The sequence below is a fragment of the Rhineura floridana genome, chromosome 7 (genome assembly GCF_030035675.1).
Source record: "Rhineura floridana isolate rRhiFlo1 chromosome 7, rRhiFlo1.hap2, whole genome shotgun sequence".
In the NCBI taxonomy this organism is placed as follows: Eukaryota; Metazoa; Chordata; class Lepidosauria; order Squamata; family Rhineuridae; genus Rhineura; species Rhineura floridana.
The window spans coordinates 152,470,588-152,494,696 of NC_084486.1; the positions used below are offsets into that span (position 1 = coordinate 152,470,588).

Here is a 24,109-nt window from a genome sequence, read left to right on the forward strand (position 1 = left end):
GTGGGAAAGCTGTTTAATCTGGGTGGGAAGAGCAGGATGTCGAAATGTTGGCACTTAAGCCTGTTGGGGGCCCCTTGACTTGGACTGCTAACTCAGGGGGCACGGGGGACCCAGTCTCAATTATGCAGTTGCTACTGGAACACTTTCCAGCAGGGAATAACAAGCCAAGTGTGTACCTGAGCATAAAAGATACAGGGAATTGTCCTCTATTAGGTGTCCCAGTACAAGTGGCAGGCTCCAGCATGCGTGCACACACTCTTGGGTCAGTGTTGCATACTCCTGGCTTGTCTGCCAAGGTGTAGAGTCAGCTTTATGCAATTTGCATTAGATGCTTTTAGCGGGTTGGAGGGGGGTGGTGGCAACAAAGTACCTGGAATACTCATTCTGTCTGTCTGTTTTTCTACCCCTGCAGGATGAACGTCCGCTGCTGCCTCCTGGTAACTCTCTGCCTTTGCAGCGCTGACTTCGGCAGCCCCTCTGGTGAGTGAGCCACTTTTTCTGTCTTGGGCAACAAGGCTTTAATAGGGGGAGCATTTTATTTATTCAACAAAATTTATATGCTGCTTGATTGTACAAAACCTCTAAACGTCAAGCATATGAAACAGGTAGAGCTTCTTTTTTGGGGGGAAAATCTAAGGCTGGAACCAAATAATTGCTGTGAGTGCACCACAGAGCCTGGATGCACCCTGCAGGGATCTCGCTCCTTTCCTCTTTGAAGAGCATATCCATAAGCTGTATCATATCCTGCTTTGGACAGTCTGCAAAGTGACACCCCCTCCCAAGTCTTCCTAAACGGCAAGATAAAGACGGCCATGGCTGTTGGAAAATTCCGGTGGAAATGAGAGCGGAAATTACCAAAGTTTGTTTATTTGTCCCAGGTCCGGAATGGAAATCAGTCCGGCAAATATGATCAGTATTTGCTATAGTTATTTTCACTCTGCACACAATTACATCCCCCCCCATTTGCATTGCATTTACTTTGCATTGAAGTAAATGTAGTGGAATAACACACTGATGATCTAATTTATGTAATTAATTGTGCAAGTTACATAATTTTGCCACAGCAGACAGCCAGAGAAATAACGGAGGTTTGGGCAGAAGGCATACCGCAGTGGAATGGGAACAGTGCTGCTCTAAAGAGGACTTGTGGCATCATGATGGAAATGGTCAGATGGGCAAGTAGAAAGGTGCCTCATAGTAGTCAATCTCTTGGTCCATCTAGCTTAGTACTGTCGTCACCAGAGGTAGCCAACATGGACTACAACTCCCATCAGCCCCAGCAAGCATGGCCAATGATCAGGGATGATGAGAACTGTAGTCTCAGCAGCATCTGGAAGGCACCATGTTGGCTTTGCCTGGCATACACTGACTGGCAGCGGCTCTTCAGGGTACAGTCTCAGCCCTACCTGGAGATGCTGGTATTTGAACCCTGGGACCTTCTGCAGGTAGGGTGGTTGTTCAGCCATTGAGTTACAGCCCTTCCCCAGCTCAGAAGGTGAAGAGGCTTCTCTGGGTGCAATAGATGTTTCCCCTCCCCCAAGGCATCCTGTTCAAATGTGGGTCGGGGCAGTGGAGGGAATGAAACTAAAGAGAATGCAAAGAGGTCTTCGTATACACTGCACAACCGGAAGAGGATTTCAAAACTGCCCAGTGTAAATCAAACTGGTTCTTCAAACTGCGGGGCACCTCAAACAGCCAATCCTCTTTGGAAACCCACGTATGGTTGATCATTCTGCCACACCCGCTTGATACTTCGGGGCATCCCTGCAGGGGAATGACATGGCTAAGTGCCGTGCATGGGATCTGAGCCCCCCCTTCCTCCCCTCCTACCTCCCAGATGCTTCCTTCCTATGAAAGGACAGAAAGATGAATTCTGCCTTGCAATGCATCTTTGCACAAGGATGGAAAGTTCTGAATCAGCCTTTTGAGAGAGATTTGAGCAGCGGGAAAGATGCTGTAACCCTAGAGCCCAACCATGTGCCCCCTTCCCCCCAAGCTGCCATGCCCATGACGGGGAGGACTGTGACCACACAAGGTCTATGCACCTGGAGGGTTTCTGCAGAAAGGAAAGGAAAAGGAGGCAATTGTGAGGCCTGCCTAAATAAAGGCATCTCCAGCAAGTATGATACTGCTTTGAGTGCCGATGGGGCCAGTGGCTGGTGCTTCAATGGGTTTTTGGTTTGCTAGGCACTGGGGGTGTTTTGGGACATGCCAGGGGTGTACAAAAAGGGCTGGGCTCCACGTTCACCAGGGTACGGCCAGACTTTTGGTGCTTGAAATCAAAAAGGTGGCAGAACAGCTTTTAAACTGCAGGGGGAAAGCTGACAGTAGCTGTGGAGGGACCAGTTCAGGATAAAACACCCCGCTTTGACGAAGCCTTGATCTATCTCCTGCTCGCTCTTCATAAGCCCAAGTGCCTTTTCTTCTTCAGGACTTTCCTAATTACTTTAGCAACTCTTTCAATGTTCCTACAGCCCACCCGGGCAGGAGCATTACACCAAACTGATGCCGTCCAGTGCCTTGCGCTCTGTTGGCACTACACAGATGTAAAGCTGGTCCTCCAAGCATGAGCATGAGAAATCCTGTGGGCAGACCCAGGCCACCTTATTGCAGTGGGGGAGAGCCCTCCCTTCTGTGGCCACAAGCCAATGTGCTGAGTCTACAGTGGGCGTATCAGAAGCCTGGGCAAGGGGCCAAATGGCTCATTAGCAGAAGCATCCTCCCTTCTCTCCAAGCAAGGTCACCCCCCTCCTTGTTTGCAAAGTGGGGAAGCAGTTAGGGCCCATTTCGAACAAAGGGCACCCTTGATGGAAAGAGATGGGCCCCAAACGGAGCAAGATGAACGTGTTGGCATCTAATTAGCCGGAGCTGCTAACAGGCCAATTTGTCTTAGTCACGAGCTGGCTTTGTGAACTGCCAGCCATCTGGGGCCAGAGTTATTCCAGCTTCTTACTGATAAGCCTCAGAGGCTCCAAGAGAGGTAGACGATCAACTTGCAGGGCCCATCCTCTCTCAAGGATGATCCTTGCTCTCCTGAAGGCCTCTAGTAACAAGGGGATTGCAGTGGAAGGGTTTTGCCATTGCTAGGTGAGGAGTTCTCACCCCTCATTTTGTTAGCCGCAGAGTTGAAGAAGAATGCCTGGCCCCTTGGAGTGGAGTTTGGGTGGGCGGAGGCAGATGGCAAAGGTTTGGGACCCCATGATGGGATCTCCACCAGAGCGACTAGGGGAGTGGCCTACCCTTTGGAGGAGGAGCTGCACTCCCTGACCAGTCTGACACTTTTCAGGACGGGGCAAGTGTAGGAAGTGGTGATGCTTTTGTCCTGCTTTGTCGGGGGAGGAAGGGGGTGCCCTGATCTGTGCCGCATCGCTCTCTGTTCCTCGAGCTCTCTCTGATCTGTGCATGACTTGTACTTTCTTTGGCAAGGGCCAGCTGTGCCGAAAAGAGCACAGGAAGCTGCCTCATATGATGTCAGGCAGTTTGTCCATCTACCCCAGTATCGTCTGCTCTGGTTGGCAGCAGCTGTCCAGGGACTCGGGCAGAGAAGAGTCTTTCTCCACACTTGGCTACCCGATTCTTTTTAACTGGAGATGTCAGAACCTGCAGTCTTCTAGACACAATGCTGAGATGCCCCACCCCGAAGAGACAGACCTTCTCTGTACAGAGAAAATGTAGGCTAGAACCTTATGCACTTTTACTTGGGAGTAAGCACCAACTGAACTCGGTAGGACTTGCTTCAGAGCAAGCATGCAGAGGATGGGGTTGTCAGATTGGTGCATGTCAGGTCTCGAAATTGCTTCAAAAATAGCCTTGGCTGGCTCATCACAGCATCTGTGCTTGGCGAAAGCATCATTGGATAACAAGTATTTCAGTTGCTGAGCTGTGCAAGGTGTGTGTGGGGGTCCCCCTCTATTATTATTACTAATGTGATGTTTGTACAGGGGAGGTGTTGCTGTTAGTTGACTTGGATGTGCAGAAGCCTCTGGGAAGGTGGGATAATTAGAAATGTATCGGATAGAATAAATCATCTCTTTGCAGGCCTCTCGCTGTCTTGATTTGTGCATTGCTGAGTCATGAAGAGGAGCCCACTTCCTTCCTGGGCAAGCAGCCACAATGGTTAAACACCCTCTCTGTGTTAACAGGAAACCGTGCCGGATTTTTCCTTGGCAACGGGCCAGATTCAATCGCAAGCCAATGGGTGTTTTTCTGCATTTTTACTTGAGATGAAAGAGACTTCTAGTTGTGGCCAGTTTTGTTAATAATCATGTCTGCAGGAGGTTTTTTTTTCTGTTTTTAGTTCAGATTGCTGGAATTGTTGTGATAAACGTTGAGTTGTGGAAGTTTGGGGATACTGCTTTGTGGCTTTTATTTCTTTAAATTTTTCATTGAATGGTTTTTGGGGGTTTTTTTGCAAGCATAACACTGTAGAAAAAATCTACAGTGATGGTAATGATTCAGAAGAAAGGGAAGGGGTGAGAGCATGGAAAGGACTGAGAAAAGTAAGCTTATCCACTGGGGGCAGGCATCTTTATGCATTTGGTAGTGGGCTGCACAAGGGGACGTGGAAATTAAAAAAAATACATTTTTATCAACCAATAAAATTCTGAATTAAAAATTGCCGTAAGCTGACCAGATCTTCATATTGTGTTTCAAGGATGTGATGACTGAACTGGCTTTCTGGATGAGGCCAAAGATCCATCCAGTCTAAGTTTGAGTAAAAACAAATGAAAATAGAGCTTGATAAAAATTATGCATGGTGTGGAGAAAGTGGACAGAGAAAGGGTTTTTCTCCCTCGCTCATAACATTAGGACTTGTGAAAATCCAATGAAGTTGAATGTTGGAGGATTCAGGACAAATAAAAGAAAGTCCTTCATTCCCAGTCTATGGGCTTTGCCCCCACAAGAAGTAGAGATGGCCTCCAACTTGGATGCCTGTGAAAGAGGATGGGACAAAGTCACAGAGAAGGAGGCTAGCAATGGCCGCTAGCCACGTTGGCTGTGTTCTGCTTCCACTGGTCGAGGCAGCATGTCTCTGGATCCAGTTGCTGAGGATCGCAGGTGGAGAGAGCGCTCTTGTGCTCAGGTTCTGCTTGTATATTTACTATTTATTATATTTATTATATTTATTTATTTATACATACATACATACATACATACATACATACATACCCTACCTTTTGGCCAAAGTCCCTCAAGGCAGCTTACAAAAAACACAAATATAAAAATACAATATAAAATACATCAATAAAACAATACAATTTACAAAATGCAATTTTCAAAAGTTAGATAACTGCTCTTAGACTAACAATGTCAAATGCACGACGCGTGAGGGAAAAGGGACAGGGAAGAACAAGGGGAAAAGCACGCTCAGGCACCGGTTCTCAAATTACAGTTCTTATCATGACCAGCTGGAATGGAAGCAGGTAGCCTGATAGCATGGTGGGGAGGGCAAGGGCAGCTAGTCGCTACTAAGCACATCCCCAGATGTTCGAGTTCCCAAAGTCCTTTGCACAGGCCATTTCAGAAGTGCAAAACGGCCCTGACCACATGGCCTCTGGGTTCTCTGGAGCAATGCATCTGTCTTTTAAGAAACCATGGAATAAGTTCAGCACAAACATAGGAAGCTGAGTCAGGCAATGGGTCCATCTAGCTCAGTGTTATCCACACTGACTGGCAGAGGCTCTCCAGGGTTTCAGGCAGAAATCTCTGTCAGCCCTACCTGGAGATGCCGGGGATTGACCCTGGGGCCTTCTGCATGCAAAGCAGGTGCTCTGCCACTGAGCTGTGGGTCATAGAATCATAGAATAGTAGAGTTGGAAGGGGCCTGTAAGGCCATCAAGTCCAATCCCCTCCTCAACGCAGGAGTCCAAATCAAAGCATTCCCGACAGATGGCTGTCCAGCTGCCTCTTGAATGCCTCCAGTGTCGGAGAGCCCACTACCTCTCTAGGTCATTGGTTCCATTGTCGTATGGCTCTAACAGTTAGGAAGTTTTTCCCGATGTCCAGTCAAAATCTGGCTTCCTGCAGCTTGAGCCCATTATTCTGTGTCCTGCACTCTGGGATGATTGAGAAGAGATCCCGACCCTCCTCTGTGTGGCAACCTTTCATGTACTTGAAGAGTGCTATCATATCTCCCCTCAGTCTTCTCTTCTCCAGGCAAAACATGCCCAGTTCTTTCAATCTCTTTAGGTCCTTCCCCCTAAATGAAAAGGAGCTATCAGTCCTGCTTCAAACATCCCATCTTGGCACCACAATTAGACCCCTGCAAAGTGTGGATCCCTGTGCAATTTTGAATTGGATGCACAATGAACGGCATCATGCACCAGAGCCATACCTCTGCTAGATAAAACTTATTAGCATGTAAATTGGGAATCCCAGGAGGGAAAGGCAGACCAGATGAATACACAAATATGCTCCCTGAGTTTGACAGACAACACTGAGGCATGGTAAATTAAACCTAAAATTAAATATACACACTTGCCAGCTAGGACTGGCTGCTTTGCAAGCTTTGCCAGTTCTGAAAGTGGGAGTTTGTTCCTGCCATTCCTCAGGGTCCAAACTCACAATCTGACCATATGCCATTTCTGGGAAATGTTTTGATAAAAGTCTTTCACCTAAAGCGCTTGTGTAAACTTTCCAAAAAGTGAGCGGATTGGTAAAAAGGAAGTTAAAAGGCAAAGTCCAGAGGGCCAGATCACTCCCAAATGCTTTGGAGCCATTTAAAAACACAATGTGAGAAGCTCAATTGGAATGTATACCGCAGAACAGGAAAGGTACCACCAGGGCCAAGAGGATGCCAGCGTGGCTAATGAGCAAATGGTGCAAAGACGTCCCATTCTATGCAAGCCTCCTAGAGGAGACGTAATAGGCATGCCTGCCCCTAGGGCAAATCAGGTCAAAGATATGCTTTGGGAAAGAGCATCGGAGTCCCAGGTCCAGTCCCTACCATCAGGGCTGTACACAAGCTCTTTGATCTGTCTGTGGCCCCAATTTGTGCCCCCCCCAAATCGGGCTGATATGCATTGTGCTGACCCAGGGAAAATCCACATTTTGGGAAGGGGGGAGGCAGGGCTCGGGGATTTTAAAACCATATTTTAAAAATGGGGTGGAGAATGAAGAGACTCTGCATGTCTTCCTCCCCCGCCCACCCCCCAACTAAGGGCAGGTGGGTTCAATCCTGACGAGTGCTGCTGCTTTGTGAGCGGCCTCCCTGCATGTGGTGAAGCCACTTTTGAAGGAGCAGTAACCGGCATTGCGCAGGATGGCATCCTGCCACTTACAAGCGGGTGAGTGGGAGGATTCCATCCTGCGGGGCGCTGCTTCAGGGGCTGTGGAGAAGGAGAGGTCAGGCAGGAAAGGCAGCAACCCACCCCCACACTTACCTTCTCTACCTGTGAAGTCGTAGCCGCCCTTTAGGGCCTTCTTTTCCATGGTTTGTCCCACTTCCCGTCCATAGCTGCCTCTCCTTCCTGCACCCCACCCCTTGACAGACATGGATTGCTCTGGGACACCCAACATGATCCGCAGGGATCTGGGGCTGCCTCACCTTGACTCGATCAATGCCTGGATACCCCCAAAATCAGCCCAATTTGGTTGTGGTCTCGAGTGACTCCAGTGCACAGCCCTGTCATGACCCCCGGACCCTCAAGGTACTGGGTTCATGCATCAGACTCAGACCCCCACCCTTAGGGAAATGAGACTGGAACCAAAAGAGCTATTACTTCACCCTTGCCAAGGCTATGTACGCTCACAACAACCCTGCAAGGTAGAAGGTAGGCTGCCACCACCCCTGTATACTGGTCCACTCAGAGCCAGGGGATCTCTGAGCCCAGAAGATATATAAAACCAAGGTCCTAAAGGGCAAGAGTCACAGTTACACTCCTTGCCAGGCACCTCTGGTTTAACACTTAAAATCCAAGCCTTTAACTTCTTAACCCTCTTTGGTAGTTAGTGACTGAGATTGGTCAAGGTACTGAATCCAGAACCACCCCTTCTCTCAATTGAACACACCAGGTTAAATAGAAGTAGCTTTATTAAGATATATAAGTGCACATCAAATATAGCAGCAAGTAATCCTTTAAGACCATTCACCCAACAGGGGTTTAGGTTCTTACAAGAGCATTCATACACACAACAAGAAAATAACAAACTAACTCACCTAACTACTTAAACACGAGGTAGTTGGTTGCGTGGCACCTCTCCTAAGGGAGATGGATGTTCAACATAAAGCAATGGAACCAGACATAGGTTGCCTTCCCATAAGCAACCCCTGGAACCATAAGGCAGAAAGGTTTGGAACTCTGGTGCCAGTCAGCATAGGCAGAGAACAGAGAACGAAGGCTATGGGTCTCTAGCCCTATACTTAAGGGAAAAAGATCCTAACGGTCCAAGATTAATTGACCAATCAGGAATTGGCTGATGTAACTTTCTTCTCGATGTTTCTCACATTTTCGCGCCTTCAGGCCCCCCTCCCAACTGTGTTTTCCAACTGTACAGGCCAAGGATGACCTTGGGTACCAGGCACTTGCTAATCAGCAAAGATAAACAGGTGCAGCTTGTTAAGGCTTCTCTAACCATCTTCAGCTGGGAAGTGAAACTCAGATTTGCAAATTGGCAAAGGCTTGTCTTTTCCAACTGTAACCGTCTCCCAGAGTCCCTTACTGGAGCCAAAGTATTGCTATTAGATTTTTAATAACTCATGACCATTACAGGTTCATGACAAGCCCTACCTGCTATCTCCAAGTAGGGCTAGGAGAGAGTCCTCTCTGAAATCCTGGAGAGCTGCTGCCAGTCAGTGTCAGCCATACTGAGCTAGATGGGCGAATGGTCTGATTCAGTATATACATTCCAAAAACAGTCAAAAACATTCTCTCAGACAGTGATCTCAGGCTGGCCAGGAAGAGTGTCTTTCAGCCATCAAATGCCTGAGTAAAGAGGAATGTTTCTAAATTTCTCTTGAAAGTCAGTAATCAAGGAGACAGAACCTTATCAGGGAGGGCCTTCCACAAATGGGGATCTACCACTAAAAAGGCCCCGTCACAAGTCAACATGAGCTGGGCAGCCCCAGTGGCTGCACCACCAACAAGAGCATGCACAACTTAGGCCAGGCTTTCCTGGTCCAGGATTGGATGTGGTTGGCAAATCAGCCTAAGCAGGGCATGAGCACTCCTAGCCACAGAAGCCATTTGGGACTCTTGTGACAGATTGGGCCACATTCACACCATACATCTATTCTACCATTATTCCACTTTAAACTGTTGTGGCTTTCCGCAAGGAATCCTGGGACGAGTAGTTTGTGAAGGGTGCTGGGAGTTGTTAGGAGACTCCTCCTCACAGAGTTACAATTTTTGGAGTGGTTTCACAGTCCCTCTTCCCAGAGAACTCTTGATAATTGTAGCTCTATGAGGGGAATAGGGCTCCTGCTGGGAGGAAGGGCGGGATATTAAACAAATAATAAATAATAAAAACTCTCAGCGCCCTTCACAAACCACACTTCCCAGGATTCTTTGGGGGAAAGCCATGGCTGTTTAAATGTGGAATAAAAGCGGAATAAATATGTGGTGTGAATGTGGCCTTAGAATTGAGAAGTACTCCCAGGCTACAAACCTGTTCCTTCAAGGGGAACACGGCCCCTTCCAGATTGCAGCACCAAATTCCTGAACACAAGAGCCCTCCATCCACAGCACGTCCATGTCATCAGCATGCAGCCTCTGTTTATTGATCTCTATCCAGTCCACAGCTGCTAGAATTTGTGTTTTAGAAATATTCCTGTCCTTGCATAATCCATAAGTTAATGTGTGACAAACAGCTTATTTTTGTCCTGATCCTTAACAATCAAGCGCACGCTTCTCCCAATTAATTTCTTTTTTTTTTCAATTAATTTTTATTCCAATTTTCAAAACCAAAACAATACAAAAAGAAAACAACACAAATCAATAACTAGTACAATACAAAAAGAAATATATATATATATATATATATATATATATATATATAAAAGAAAAAATATTGACTTCCAATTTGTCATAGTTCAGCTATAAATCTATAATATATAACAAACCTATCTCTTAATAGATTATAAAATCACCTTCCTCCAGCGGTTATCTTAGTTTGTTTCAAATCTCATTAACATCATATCATTTTAATCTTCCACAAAAAGTCAAAGAGAAGTTTCCAATCCTTGAGATATATATCAATCAATTTTTTTACTAAATAAACATATCAATTAATCCAACTCATCAAATCTACTAAGTCCAGTAATTTTAAATCGCTCTTCTGTCATTATCCATATTGGGTCCATCTTTACGCACCCAAAAATCTTGCTGTCATAGTCATATAATAAAAGTCTGATAGGAGTTTCCTCCATCACAGATATTTTCTTGCCATCAAATCCAAACGTATCACTGAAGTATTGTTGCAGAGCCGCATCTGTGTTCCTCTTTTCCACATGATACACTAGTACATCTCTTGAAGGTTTTTCCATTGACACAAAACAGGGATTAATTCTGTTAACTTTCTCCATTTCAAGTTCCATCAAATCCTTCCAGTCCAGGAATTTTTTTGAACCAATAATATCTTTATCTCCAATCTCTTCAATTCCTTCAGGGACAGCGCTGAATTCCAAACTGTAATATTTGTCTCCAGGATCCATCACAGCCAGGAAATCCAAATCTTTTTTCATGTCCATAATTAAGCCAATCTCCATAATTTGAACCTTGCCTTTAATTTCTCTTTCATCCTTTTTTTGTTTTCCAGATCTATCTTTATTCTCCTTTCTCCCAATTAATTTCATGGGGTGGCTCTGGGTTTTATATGTTAATTATATACATTTTAATCCCATCCATCGTCCTCCAAGCAGGTTGAGGTGGCACAGGATGTTCTTTCCCCTTTAATCCTCACAACAACCCTGTGAGGTAGGTTAGGCTGAGAGATGGTGGTTGGCCAAAGGTCACCCAGTGAGCTCCAAGGCTAAGTGGAAATTTGAACCTAGTCCTTCATAGTCCTAATATAATTCTTTCTCTTTAGTTCTGTGTGTAAGAGAAAGAAAAAAATTAACCTGTTTATTTCCTACACCTTATTAATAATATTTTACACTTATCCTATCACTATTTGCTTATTACATTTGTAGCCTGCCTTTGCTCTGAGGGATAAGGCCGATAGATGCAGAGTTATTTCGTTTTACCTTCCCTCCAACCCTGTGAGGTAGGCTAAATTGAGACTGGCTATTTTAAAACGTTATTATTATTTTTACTTTTTCCCTTAGAGCGCTGTGATGACTGGGGAGTGGATACCATGAAGCACAGGCCGGTCTATAATGGAGAGCCAGCCAAAATCAGATGCCCGCTCTTTGAAGCCTTTCTGAAGTACAATTACAGCACGGCCCATTCAGCTGGCCTAACCCTCATCTGGTACTGGATTGGGCGAGGCCAAGACCTAGAGGAGCCCATCAACTTTCGCCTCCCTGACAACCACATCAGTAAGGAGAAAGATACCCTCTGGTTCCGCCCTGCGCTTCTCAACGACACCGGGAACTATACGTGCATGCTCAGGTGAGAAAGTGGGCAGAGATAAGTTGTTTTTCTCCCTCTCTCAACATACTAGGACCCAGTGGGGAATATTGGAAGATTCAGGACAGACAAAAGTACTTCTTCACACAGTGCCCAGTTAAACGGTGGTATTTGCTCCCTTACAAGGTAGTGAAGGCCACGAATTTGGACAGCTTTAAAGAGGGGTTAGATGAAGTCATTTACGCTTCTGAATACCAGTTTTTGAGAATTGCAGATGAGGAGAGCACTGTTCTGCTCAGGTTCTCTTGGGGACTTCCCATTTGGGCATCCGGTTGGCCACTGTGAGAACAGGATGCTGGAAGAATGGCCTTGGGTCTGATCTAGCTGCAGGGCTTTGCTTGTATTCCTAAGTTGAGGCTGTTTTTGGTGGCTTCATACACTCCCTGCTGGCACTCACCGACATCTGTTAGTGATGTCATCTTTGAACATAGTCAGTGCTACACCATCTATCCACTATCTAACCCTTTTAACCCTTTTAAAAATTGCTGTTTCTAGTTTCCTTTGCGTGGAATCCATAAACCTGTTATCCACTGTGTGAAGAAGGGTGTCTCTTTTTCATGTCTTAAATCTGATGTGCATTTTGACTACAGCAATGTGCTGTACGTGGGGCTGCCCTTGAGAACACTCTGGAAGAAATCTCTCAGTGGTTTACATATCTCAACAAAAATCAATTAGTGCTTTGGTGCAGTGGCATCTACCCTTTGGAATTCCCTCTCCGTAAATATCAGAGAGGCGCAGTCTCTGCTGTTTTTTCAGTGCCTGCTGAAGACTTTCCTCTTCCAACAAGCCTTTTGAGTAGAGACCTTTATCCCAGTCTACGTCTGTATTGGAATTGTTTTTAAGATGTTTTATTGCTTGTTGGTTGCTTCCTTGGGCTCCTTTTGGGAGGGATGTAAATTTAATAATAATAATATTATAAAAAATGCAGATTTCCTGTTCAGTGCAGCTGCTGCTGCTAATAATCACAATGATACTAAAATACCACATTTTAAGTAACATAATTAAATAATAAATCTCTGAGAAAATAATAACATACAACAAACACACACACACAGGCATAACAAAACAAAAATACATCAAGATACGGTGTCAAAACAAAACAGAATTACACTACATATCTTTAAAATATCTCAAATACTACAAAAAAAGCTCTCGCATGTAATAATACAAATGAAGAATTTAGGAAACTTTTTTTTTTGCCAAATATTTAACACTTTAGCTTTCCTTGCACCTACCACATCACTCCATCCACTCCATTCTTACTTCAGTAAAACAGACATTCAACCAACCGATAATGATGTGCAACAAAGAGATGTGGGTGACCATCAAGGGGTTGCGACTCTTCCCTCCGATGTTCCGGTCAAACTGATTAAAGCTTTTTTGCTTTCCATCTCTCTTCCCCAACAGAAACACCACCTACTGTAGTAAAGTCGCTTGTCCCCTAGAAGTCGTTAACAAAGACCCTGGTTCCTGTGTCAGCCAAGCTATCAAGCCAGAAGAAGTGCTCATGTATTTGGACTCCACCAACAAGAACCTCACCTGCCCGGACGTTCAAGGGTTTTATCCAGCCAGCATCAAGCCAACGGTCCGATGGTATAAGGTAAGGTCTGAAGCTTTGGGTTGGAGGCTTCATTTTGGAGAGAGTTTTCATTTTTATTTTATGCATTTGCAAATGTATAAAATACTTCACAATCAAAAGCTACCAGCAGTGTACAATCATCATCATCATCATCATAATAATAATAATAATAATTATCTTTATTTATTCCCCGCCCTTTTTCCAAACTGGAACTCAAGGCGGCTTCCAGATAAAAATAAGTACATATCATTAAGAACCTATAAAAATATAAAATATATAAACATATAAAATCAGCATTAAAACAGGATCAAACTATTAAGATGTTAAAACCAATTAGATATACACTTAAAATACTGCAACCCAGTTTAGGAGCGTACAACTAAAACAATAACATACAGCATCCTCTTCAGTCACTACCCTTAAAACCTTCAGTTCCAAAGGCCTGCCAGAAGAAAAAAGTCTTTAGCTGTCGACGGAAGGACTGCACAGAGGAGGCCATTCTTGCCTCCCTAGGGAGGGAGTTCCAGAGCCTAGGGGCAGCCACTGAAAAGGCCCTATCTCGTGTCCCCACCAGTCGCACTTGTGAAGGTGTTGGGATCGTGAGAAGGGTCTCTCCTGAAGATCTCAGGGTCCGGGCAGGTTCATATAGGGAGATACGGTCTGACAAATAGCCTGGACCTAAGCCGTATAGGGCTTTATAGGTCATAACCAGCACTTTGAATTGTGTCCGGAAACAGACTGGCAGCCAGTGGAGCTGTTGCAGCAGGGGAGTTGTATGGTCCCTGTAACCAGCCCCAGTTAACATTCTGGCTGCAGCTCATTGCACCAACTGAAGTTCCAAACAGTCTTCAAAGGCAGCCCCACGTAGAGCGTGTTACAGTAGTCTAAGCGGGATGTAACTAAGGCATGTGTCACTGTAGCCAGATCAGACGACTCCAGGAACGGGTGCAGTTGGCGCACTAGTCTTAACTGTGCAAACGCATTCCTGGCCACCGCAGAAACCTGGGCCTCCAAGTCCAGGAGCACAACCAAACTGCGAACCTGCGTCTTCAGGGGTTGTGTAACCCCATCCATCACAGGCTGAACCCCTATTCCCTGATCCGCCTTTCGACTGACTAGGAGCACCTCTGTCTTTTCTGGATTAAGCTTCAGCTTGTTCACCCTCATCCAGTCCACCACTGCTATCAGACACTGGCTTAGAACCGAGACAGTTACCTTGGAATTAGGTGGAAAGGAGTAGAGTTGGGTGTCATCTGCATACTGATGGCACCGAACCCCAAACCTCTGGACAACCTCTCCCAGCGGTTTCATGTAGATATTAAATAGCATGGGGGACAAAACTGAACCCTGAGGGACCCCACAGGCCAACGGCCAAGGAGTCGAACAGGAATCCCCCAGCACCACCTTCTGGGTTCGCCCCTCCAGGAAGGAACAGAGCCATCGTAAAACGGTGTCCCCAAGGTCCCATCCCGGTAAGGCGACCCAGAAGAATACCATGGTCGATGGTATCGAAAGCCACTGAGAGGTCCAACAGAACCAACAGGGACACACTCCCCCTGTCCAGTTCTCTGCATAGGTCATCTACCAAGGCGACCAAAGCCGTCTCCGTCCCATAACCAGGTCTGAAACCAGACTGAAATGGATCCAGATAATCCGTTTCATCCAGGAATCCCTGTAGTTGGGATAAGACATCATAAAGTTGTTGTTTTTACTTTGATTTAATATTTGGGTGCTGCTTTTCCAGCAACAACATTGAGGTCTAAGTGGCAATACTAGCAAAGCATTAAAAATTAGCAAACAGCATTTCTGTTGATGGGATCTGTATCAAAAATGCAATAGTATATAAGTAAAGCAAAAAGAAGCAATTCAATAAACAATTAATGCAGTTTGGTACAAGCTCATTAAGATTCAGAAAAGGCTGCTATGAAAAAGCCAAATCCCAGTTGACATAGTCCCTCTGTGTTGAACGTCTTTGGCTCAGCTGAGGTGAAGCTGCCAAAGTGAATGTCTGCATATGGCCCTGGCACACATTGTTGAAGGCGATAGCAGGCCTCATCCTCTTACCAGCTCTGCTGTCCAAGATGGATTCTCTCTTGGTGTCCCCAAGGCTCATGATGGCCCATATAGCCCTAGGAGTGACCACTCTGATTGGCCAGTTTTTTTCAGGGTGTCTGGCCTTAATAGCTGTAATCCATGTTTACCTGGAGATGCCAGGGATTGAACGTGAGGCCTTCTGCATCCAGTGCAGGTGCTCTACCACCGAGCTGCAATCTTTCCCTGCTGTTACGAAGAGAACTAATTGCATCAAGCTGGGCCAACTCAACATCAAACCGTGTAGTGCTTTGGTGGGCAGCAGCGTTCCCAAGCATTGGGCAAAATTTGTCCCAGTTGTATTTCCTCAAAACCTTTAACTGGAGTTGCTGGGGTCTGAGTGTGGCCCCTCTTGCATGAAGGGCAAGCAGGTGTTCTGCTGCTGAGTTCTGTCCCCAGCTCTAGCTATCATCATGTTTTTGACCAACTCTGGGCCTCCCCAAGAGGCTGTGCCATGCATCATCTGGCACTGCTGCAGGGAATCTATTGGCTCCCCAGACGTTGCTGAATGATGCTCCGGTCAGCCCTAGCAAGCATGGCCCATGGCCAGGGATGTTGGGAGTTGTCCTTCAGCAACATCTGGAGGGCCAAAGTTTCCCTACACCTGATTAGTAGTTGCATTGGATCTTTTCTCTGGGACCTTACGAATGTTGGCTGGCCTTAATAGCTAGCCAGAGTTCATGGTTGCCACTGACTCTCCATGGGAACATAGAATCATAGAATAGTAGAGTTGGAAGGGGCCTATAAGGCCATCGAGTCCAACCCCCTGCTCAATGCAGGAATCCAAAGCAAAGCAAAGCAAGCTGCCTTGCATCAAGTCAGGCTGTTGGTGTTGTCTATAAAGACTAGAAGCACCTTTCCAGAGTTTTATGGTCCTTGATTCTGCTTGGCAGGCAGCAGTGGGGGAAGGGCCATAGCTTAGCAGTAGAGCCTCTGGTCTGCATGCAGAAGGTTCCAGGTTCAGTCCCCAGTGGCACCTCCAGGTAGGGCTGAGAGAAACTTTCCTGGTGAACTGGTGCCTGTCAGTGTGGACCAGTGGTTCGCAAACAGGTTTCTCCCTCGGAGCACTTGAAAATTGTCGAGGGTCTTGGTGGACCACTTAATGATTTTTCTTCCTGATGTACCAATCGTAATGCTGTGTACTAAACGCTGCTTGATTTTTAATAGTCTTTTTATTGCTTCATTTCTTATATACTGTATTTTATTGTATCACAACTTTTGCTGCCCTGGGCTCCTGCTGGGAGGAAGGGCGGGATATAAATCAAATAATAATAATAATAATAAACAACTTGTATTCCATAGAATTCAGGTTGTAATTCAATAAAATGCAATATAAAGAACTAAAAGCTGCAATTAAAATAACATTAAGAATCAACATGACTATTTAATACAGACATGCCACGGACCACTTGAATGCAGCTTGCAGACCACTGGTGGTTCATGGGCCACAGTTTGGGAACCCCTAGTATGGACCATCTTGAGCTAGATGGTCCAGTGGTCTCACTTGGCAAAGGCAGCTTCCTCTGCCCCTAAGCTATTTCTGGCCTTTCCCAATGATCTGCACAAGGAGAGAAATCCTTTTCCTTCCCTCAGAATTTTCCATGAGCTGCAAAGAACTTGGAGGGGAGAAGGAACCTCTTGCATCATATCTGGTGGGAGAGATGGACTCCACATCTACCTTAAGTTTCCCTAATACTCCCACCCCCCTTGTCTCTCGATGGTCCTGTGAAGCAAAGAGTGGGTGATTTCCTGCCCTTGCTGCCTCGCATCCCATCGCAGAAGCTCTCCAGTGACCATTGTGGATCATGGAATCCATTCCAGGTTCTGCAATGTACTCTGGAATTTTGGAGGGTGTCAAAATCGCAGAGTTCTGAGGTTCCGTCAGCTATCCCAAATTGCCCTTCACGGTAACTCGTGGAACAAGAAAAATTGAATAAAACATGAAAAAGAAAGAAAGATCTTGAAATGAGAATCAGGTGCGTAGACAATCTGTGTTGCAAAATTCTGTATGCAGAATTTTGATATAAATATTTTTAAAGCACTGTGAGTTAACAGCTTTACTTATCCTTCACTCTTGGGTAAGCCTCTGAGGGGAGAACACCCTCCCCCCGACCAAATACTCTTCCCACTCAGATGCCCTCACTGTGCGAATGTAATTCATGGCTCAAGCATTGCTGGGAAACTTCTGTCCCTTTGATCAATACGCCTTTTCATCAGGGCAAAGAGGAATTTGGCTGAAGGGACTTGCCCATTAAAATTCAAATCTCGACTGTCAGTTGCAGAATGAAACTGAACCCTCTCTGGAAATAATTTTTGCAGATGGTAGATTGTTCGTCCCGCTAATAAAACTTCATCAAAAAATGGTATATTGCCTCTGTCATGCAGAGATGGATGTGACTTGGAAATGAGCCACATAGAAATCATCCCTGCAAAATTATGTATCGCCAACTTCTGTGATTAGGAAGAAGTTGCCCCCCTAGCATTTCCCTTCCTCCCTTCAACCCCTTTCTTGACACCGCCAACACGCAAGGAACCATAAAAAGAGAGAGAGCTCATGAAGGAAGCTGTTTAGCTTGCCTTGGCTCAGCCGCCAAAGAAGTGCGGGATTTTTGCTGCATAGTTACTCAGTGCCCAGGTATTCTGCCTTCCTGCAGTAGAACCGTGTCAGGATATATTGGGCATCATGAGAATCTCTTCTTTCGTCTCTAACTCTTGTAGCGTTGAAGGTAAATGCAACAATGTGGGGCACCAGCTTCTGAAATTTCAGTTTCCAGAAGCTTCCACAGTATTCAGTGAGTGGTGCTTCTGTGCCTGGATACCACCTTTCTTCCCCCCTCCCCCTGGAAATAAACATTGCATACTTAGTTGTAAACCGCCCAGAGAGCTTCGGCTATGGGGCAGTATACAAATGTAATAAATAATAATAATAATAATAATAATAATAATAATTTCTCACATGCATAAAGTATATCTGAGTGTGTATTTGTTGGCTGCAGAAATGCACCCTTGTGGATAATTTCACTGAACGGTATCCCAATGGCATCAACCTGACCTTTGTGTTCGTCCGCGAGTCATACCAGGACGACTACACGTGCATCGTGAGCTACAAAGAGAATGGTCGGGATTTTAAGCTCACCCGAACTTTGCGGGTAAAGGTGGTAGGTAAGTAGGCTCAAGGGAGAAATGGGAGAGGGGATGGTGGCAGTATTGATTGAGGTATACTGGATATGCAACTAGTTTTATCTCATAAGAAGCTGCTTTATGCCAGGTCAGGATAAAGTTCCATCTAGCCCAGAATAGTCCACCTCAGGATTTCAAAAAGGGATATTTTCCTGTCACCTGCTACCCCATCCTTTTAACTGGAGATGGCAGGGATCAAACTTTGTGCCTTCTGCATGCAGGACATAGGTTCTGCCACTGAGGTATGATTCCTCCCTAAATCCATCTCTTTGCATAGACTGGTAGCATGTAAGCTTATCTGGTTGTGGGATTCTGTTGACAGGTCTGTCACATAAGAACATAAGAAGAGCCTCCTGGACCAGGCCAAGGGCCTATCTAGTCCAGCATCCTTTTCTCTCGGTGGCCATCCAGTTGCCGATGGAAAGTCCACACAAGCAGGACATAAATGCAAAGAGCCCTTTTCCCTCCTACACTTTCCAGCGACTAGTATTTGGAAGCATACTGCTTCTGCCTGTGGAGATAGAGTTTAACCATAATGGCTGGAGGCCACTGATAGCCTTATCCTTCATGACTTTGTCTAATTCTCTTTTAAAGCAATCCAGGTTGGGGGCCGTCACTGCGTCTTGTGGGGGTGAATTCCATAGTTTAACTCTGCACTGCGTGAAGAAGTCCTTTCTTTTGTCTGTCCTGAATCTTCCAACGTTCAGCTTCACTGGATGTCATAGAATTGTAGAGTTGGAAGGGGCCTATAAGGCCATCAAGTCCAACCCCCTGCTCAACCCAGGAATCCAAATCAAAGCATTCCCGACAGATGGCTGTCCAGCTGCCTCTTGAAGGCCTCCAGTGTCGAACTCCAGTGTCCACGAGTTCTAGTCTTATGAGAGAGGGAGGAAAAGAAATTCTCTATCCACATTCTACATGCTGTGCATAATTTTTTTCACTTCTATCGTATCGCCTCTGACTCGCCTTCTCTCTGCTGCAACCTTTCCCCATAGGGGAGTTGCTCCATCCCCTTGATCATTTGGGCTGCCCTTTTCTGAACCTTTTCCACCTCTGCCATATCCTTTTTGAGGCGAGGCGACCAGAACGGTACACAGTTGATTATGCCACCATAATCAACATTGGGGGAAGGGCTGTGGCGCAGTGGCAGAGCATCCGCTTTGCATGTGGAAAGATTCTGGGTCCAGTCCCTGTTTTCTCCAGGTAAAGGAAAGGAGGCGCATGTGTAGCTTCAATGAGCAATATTGGGAAGGAGAATCGGTTTCCATTGAAGGGGAACTGCTCCCCTCCTTGAGCAAGGCAGCCCCCCCCAGCAAAGGAACAATCAGGAGTCCACTTCAAGCTCCTGATGCTTCCTTTGAAGTCCTACTACTACTACTACTGGTGATCACTCATGACCGAGTAAGATTGTCTTCCAAAATAAGGTTGGTTGGAAGACGCCTGTGCGTGAATTTGTTTTATGTCGGGAGATCGGCGCACCACGATCAACACACAATGTTGACAGAAAAAGGCTTTGATCCAATGGCACGGATACCATGACAATTGGAAGTCCTTTATCTGCTGCAGCCTTCATCCGCCTTCACAGCCGTTGTAACATGCACATTGTTATCCTCCATTGAGGACTTTCTTGGAGCGTTCTTTGTCTGGTTCCTCTCCCTTGACCTAACCACCATGGGTGACCCTGCTGGGAGTACATGACTCCCAACGACATCGCACACAGGGTTCATTGGAACACGCAAGCCCACTCACCACTACAAGGTGACGATCCAGTGATCCAGCCCTTACACGACCGACACCCGATGTCATGTATGACATCAGGTATAGGGTGGATGGGCGTGGCTTCTCTTAAACAGCCTGACGGGCCAAGTGTGGTGTGCGGGCCAAAGGTTCCAACCCCTGGTAATGGGATCAGTATGTCCCAAAACTACCAGCTTTGAGGTGGTAACCTTTGTGCAAAGAAGCCTTTCACTCTGTCATGACAGAGCCGGAACCCAGGGGTGTAATTTCCCTCCCCTCTAAAAGGCTTTTAGAAAGCTAAAGTGAAAAGCAGAAAAGTGTCACTTTTGAAAAACGTTCTCTAAGAAAATAACCAGCATTTTGAGCTGTCAGGGAGGGTTTTGTGTCTTGGTGGCCCTGTGCTCTTGAAACTACCTCCTGCCCCTCCCTCTGCTTAGTCTTGCCTGTGCACTTTGCTCTGTCCGGTTGCCTGTCAGGAGGAGAGCAGATTTGTCAGAACCATGTCATTATCGAGCGTGATGAGATGTTTAAAGACACCTGCACTTTGCAGTAATTATGGTTTGGGGAGCGAGTTGGGAGACGCTTGAAAACGGACGTGATAACAGAGAAAGAAAGCATTATTTGTTGCAAAGCTGTTCTCGTACCCTACTTGTGGGCTTCCCAGAGGCGTCACATTGGCCACCCCACGAAGCTACATGCTGCATGACATCAACCCAGCTTAAGCAGTTTTTATGGACACGTATGTTCTCCGAGTTGCAGCCTGCCAGTGCCCTTCAGTGTGAGCTGATGCCTGAGCATATCCCAGAGGAGAGAAGCTGAGGGTGGGAGAAGAGAATGGGTGATTGTTCGCTTGGGACATAGAATAAACCGTCCGATCTGACTGGCTTTCCTCAGGATCCACAGAAACTCAAGAAGTGCTTTTTAGCTTTTGCAAAGAAATGCATGCTCAAATAACACATGCGTCTGTGTTAGAATTGCTTTTAATATGTTTTCTTTAATAATATGCTTTTAACCCTTTTTTAAAAAAATGTGTTATACGTTGTTTTGTTTTAATGTATTTTAAGGTCTGTTTATGATGTTTTAAAGTGTTTTTAGCTTTTCTGTTTGCTGCCCTGGGCTCCTGTTGGGAGGAAGGGTGGGATATAAATCAAATAATAAATAATTAAATAAAATATCCCCTTCATTTAATTCCATTTTGTTCTGTTGGCAGGGTCTCCAGACAAAGCAAAGGCCCCACTGATAGTCACTCCAAATGACAGAGTCGTCTATGAATACAGACCAGGTAAGGTTCCCGCAGTAGTTGCCCAGATCTATCCACTCAGATCAGCATCTACCTTTCAAACCTGGCTTGTGTGTTCAGACAAGCAGTGAGCAGTGGAGAACCTTCCAGAACGCCTCTGGCTTGGCCACATGCCCTTGGAACACAGGAAGGCAGAAAGTTCTTCCGTCTAGGTCAGTACTGCCTACCCTGGAGGTGGAGAGCCTTCTTCTGCCTGAGAACCACATTTCCTTCTGGACAACCTGCCAGGAGCCACATGGCAGTGGTGGGCAAGGCCAGAGGCAGCAGCAGGCAGAGCAATAATTGTAGATTTCTACACACGCTCACACACCCCTCTCTGTCCTCCCTGCGGGCAAGCAAGTAGCACGGTCAGAGTTCAAGGATACGCCCCAGCCAGGCAAAAACACTCAAGGAGGGTGTGGCCTCAGGAAAGAGGGTGTGGCTGGGGGAGTGACCTGGAGCGAATCCCAACAGCCAAGCAGAGTGGCCAGGAGGGCCAGTTTGGCCCCTGGGCCATGGTCTACACTGACTGGCAGAAGCTCTCCAGGATTTCGGGCAGGGATGTCTCCCAGCTCTACCGGGTGATGCCGGTGATTGGACCTGGCACCTTCTCTTTGCCAAGCAGGTGCTCTACCACTGAGCTACAGCCACCCTCCCCATCTCGCGTGCATGGTTCTCTTTAACTGTGACCTAGATTACCCTCCCCCTGTGGATACAGTGGCTGTTCAGAGAGAACAGTTTTATTTATTCATCCGTCCCAATTTTATGCCACCCTCCGTCGAATCCATGATCCCACAGCAGGTTACAACCAGACTTCAATATCCTAAAACAGGAGCAGTAAAAGGAACAGTTTATTTAATTGATTAATTTATTTATTTATTCAATTTGTATCCCGCTCTTCCTCCCAGCAGGAGCCCAGGGCGGCAAACAAAGCACTAAAACACTCTAAGACATCATAAAAACAGGTCTTAAAACAGTTAAAACCTCAAGTGTAGATATGCAAATCCAAGAATACGGTGGCGGAAAACCCATTGCTTTGCTTAATTTAGACCCGGTGAGGCTTCTTGGTGCTTCGTGACTCGCCAAACCAAATGCAGCCTCCCACCACGTGGATGCTCCTTGTCTGTTGAATTGCCCACTCAGTCAGCTCTTCTTGTTTTCCAAACTGAGCAGGCTCAAGCATTAAAATCTTTTCCTCATTTTATTAATCATCATCATTATTAGTTCTATATTACTATTTCATATAGGTTTGCAACAATATGTAAACCAAAAGCTGCATAGCGCCTTAAAGGTAAGAAGCAGCACTTTGAATTGGGCCCGCAGATGAAATGGCCTCCGGCGCACAGATGCTTGACATGTGGCTGATATGTGTGAATGATGTTCCATATCAGCTGGAAAGGAGGAAGGGCTGTAGCACACTGATGGAGCATCTGTCTTGCACTTAGATGCCCCAGGTCCAATCCCTGGTGTCTCCAGGTAGGGTTGGGAAAAGACTCCCTCCCTGAAATCCTGAGAAGCCACTGCCAGTCAGTGTCAATAATAATAATAATAATAATAATTTAATTTGTGGGTCGCCTATCTGGCCAATGGCCACTCTAGGCGACGTACAATTTAACAACAATACATTACATAATACAATACATTAGTACTAACAGTACTAAGCTGGGTGGACCAATGGTCTGGCTCTGTTATAAGGCAGCTCTAATGTTCTGACTGAGAAGGTGGCCTGCCACAAAAGCAAAAAGTCTGGATTCCTAACCATGTTAAAGGTCTTACCCATTAAAGCCCTAAATGGTGGTGGCCTTTTAAAGCAGGAGTGGACAGACAGAAGACTGGGGTCTTGTGGTGGTCCGCAGGCTGGGGTGCTTGCAAAGAATGCTGGAGCTAGCACAGATGGGTCTGAGCCAGCCATGCACTTGCCAGTCAGTGTAGACAATACCTGAGCTGGATAGAGCAATGGACTGACTCACTGTAAGGCAGACTTGTGTGTTCCTGTGTTACGAGGAAGGCCGCTGCATTCTGCCACCGCTGACGTTTCTGAACCAAGTAGAGTGCATTACAGTAGTCTAGTCAGGAGGTCAGTGACAATGGCCAAGGCTCCACACTGCCATCACCAGCTCGGTTGGCCAGGAGGCGAGGAAGGAATGCGTTTACAGCCAATGCACAGTTTATAGTTTGGCCCTGATTGATAGTCTCTCTTGAAAGCATATAATAGTCTTAACTAGGTTGGTGTAAGCATATGGTTATTAGGGCTGTGCAAGGCACCACAATTCAGTTCGGTGCCTGATTTGGTAAGCCCGGTCGGACCCCAATTTGGGCCTGAACCAAATTGGGATCATGAACAGCCCTGGGTTGAGTAGTGAGGAGGAGGAGGAGGTGATGAAGATAGAGAGTCTTGCCGGCACTGTCTCCTGCTCCCCTCCCCCTTGCCACCTGACTCCATTTTTAATATCCGACCCCCACATTTGATCACTCTGGATCACTCTGGAGGGACTCAGGGCTGCTTTGATCCACTCTAGACACATCCCAGCCTGACCCAATTCATTTATTATTTATTTATTATTTGATTTATACTCCGCCCTTTCTCCCAGTAGGAGCCCAGGGTGGGAAACGAAAGCACTAAAAACACTTTAAATCTTCATAAGAACAAACCTTAAAACACATTAAAACAAAACA

General features: G+C 46.1%; 1 protein-coding gene across 5 annotated transcripts in view; it reads left to right on the forward strand.

Annotated features, from left to right (window-relative positions):
* IL1RAP (interleukin 1 receptor accessory protein) overlaps positions 1–24,109 on the forward strand; it is a 95,722-nt gene that overhangs the window by 34,445 nt on the left and 37,168 nt on the right. For all 5 annotated transcript variants that reach the window (XM_061637623.1, XM_061637624.1, XM_061637625.1 and 2 more), the window contains 5 exons: positions 413–480; positions 11,264–11,549; positions 12,975–13,167; positions 18,234–18,399; positions 21,365–21,436. In XM_061637623.1, the coding sequence (XP_061493607.1) occupies positions 413–480; positions 11,264–11,549; positions 12,975–13,167; positions 18,234–18,399; positions 21,365–21,436 (785 nt within the window). The remainder of the gene's footprint in view (positions 1–412; positions 481–11,263; positions 11,550–12,974; positions 13,168–18,233; positions 18,400–21,364; positions 21,437–24,109) is intronic.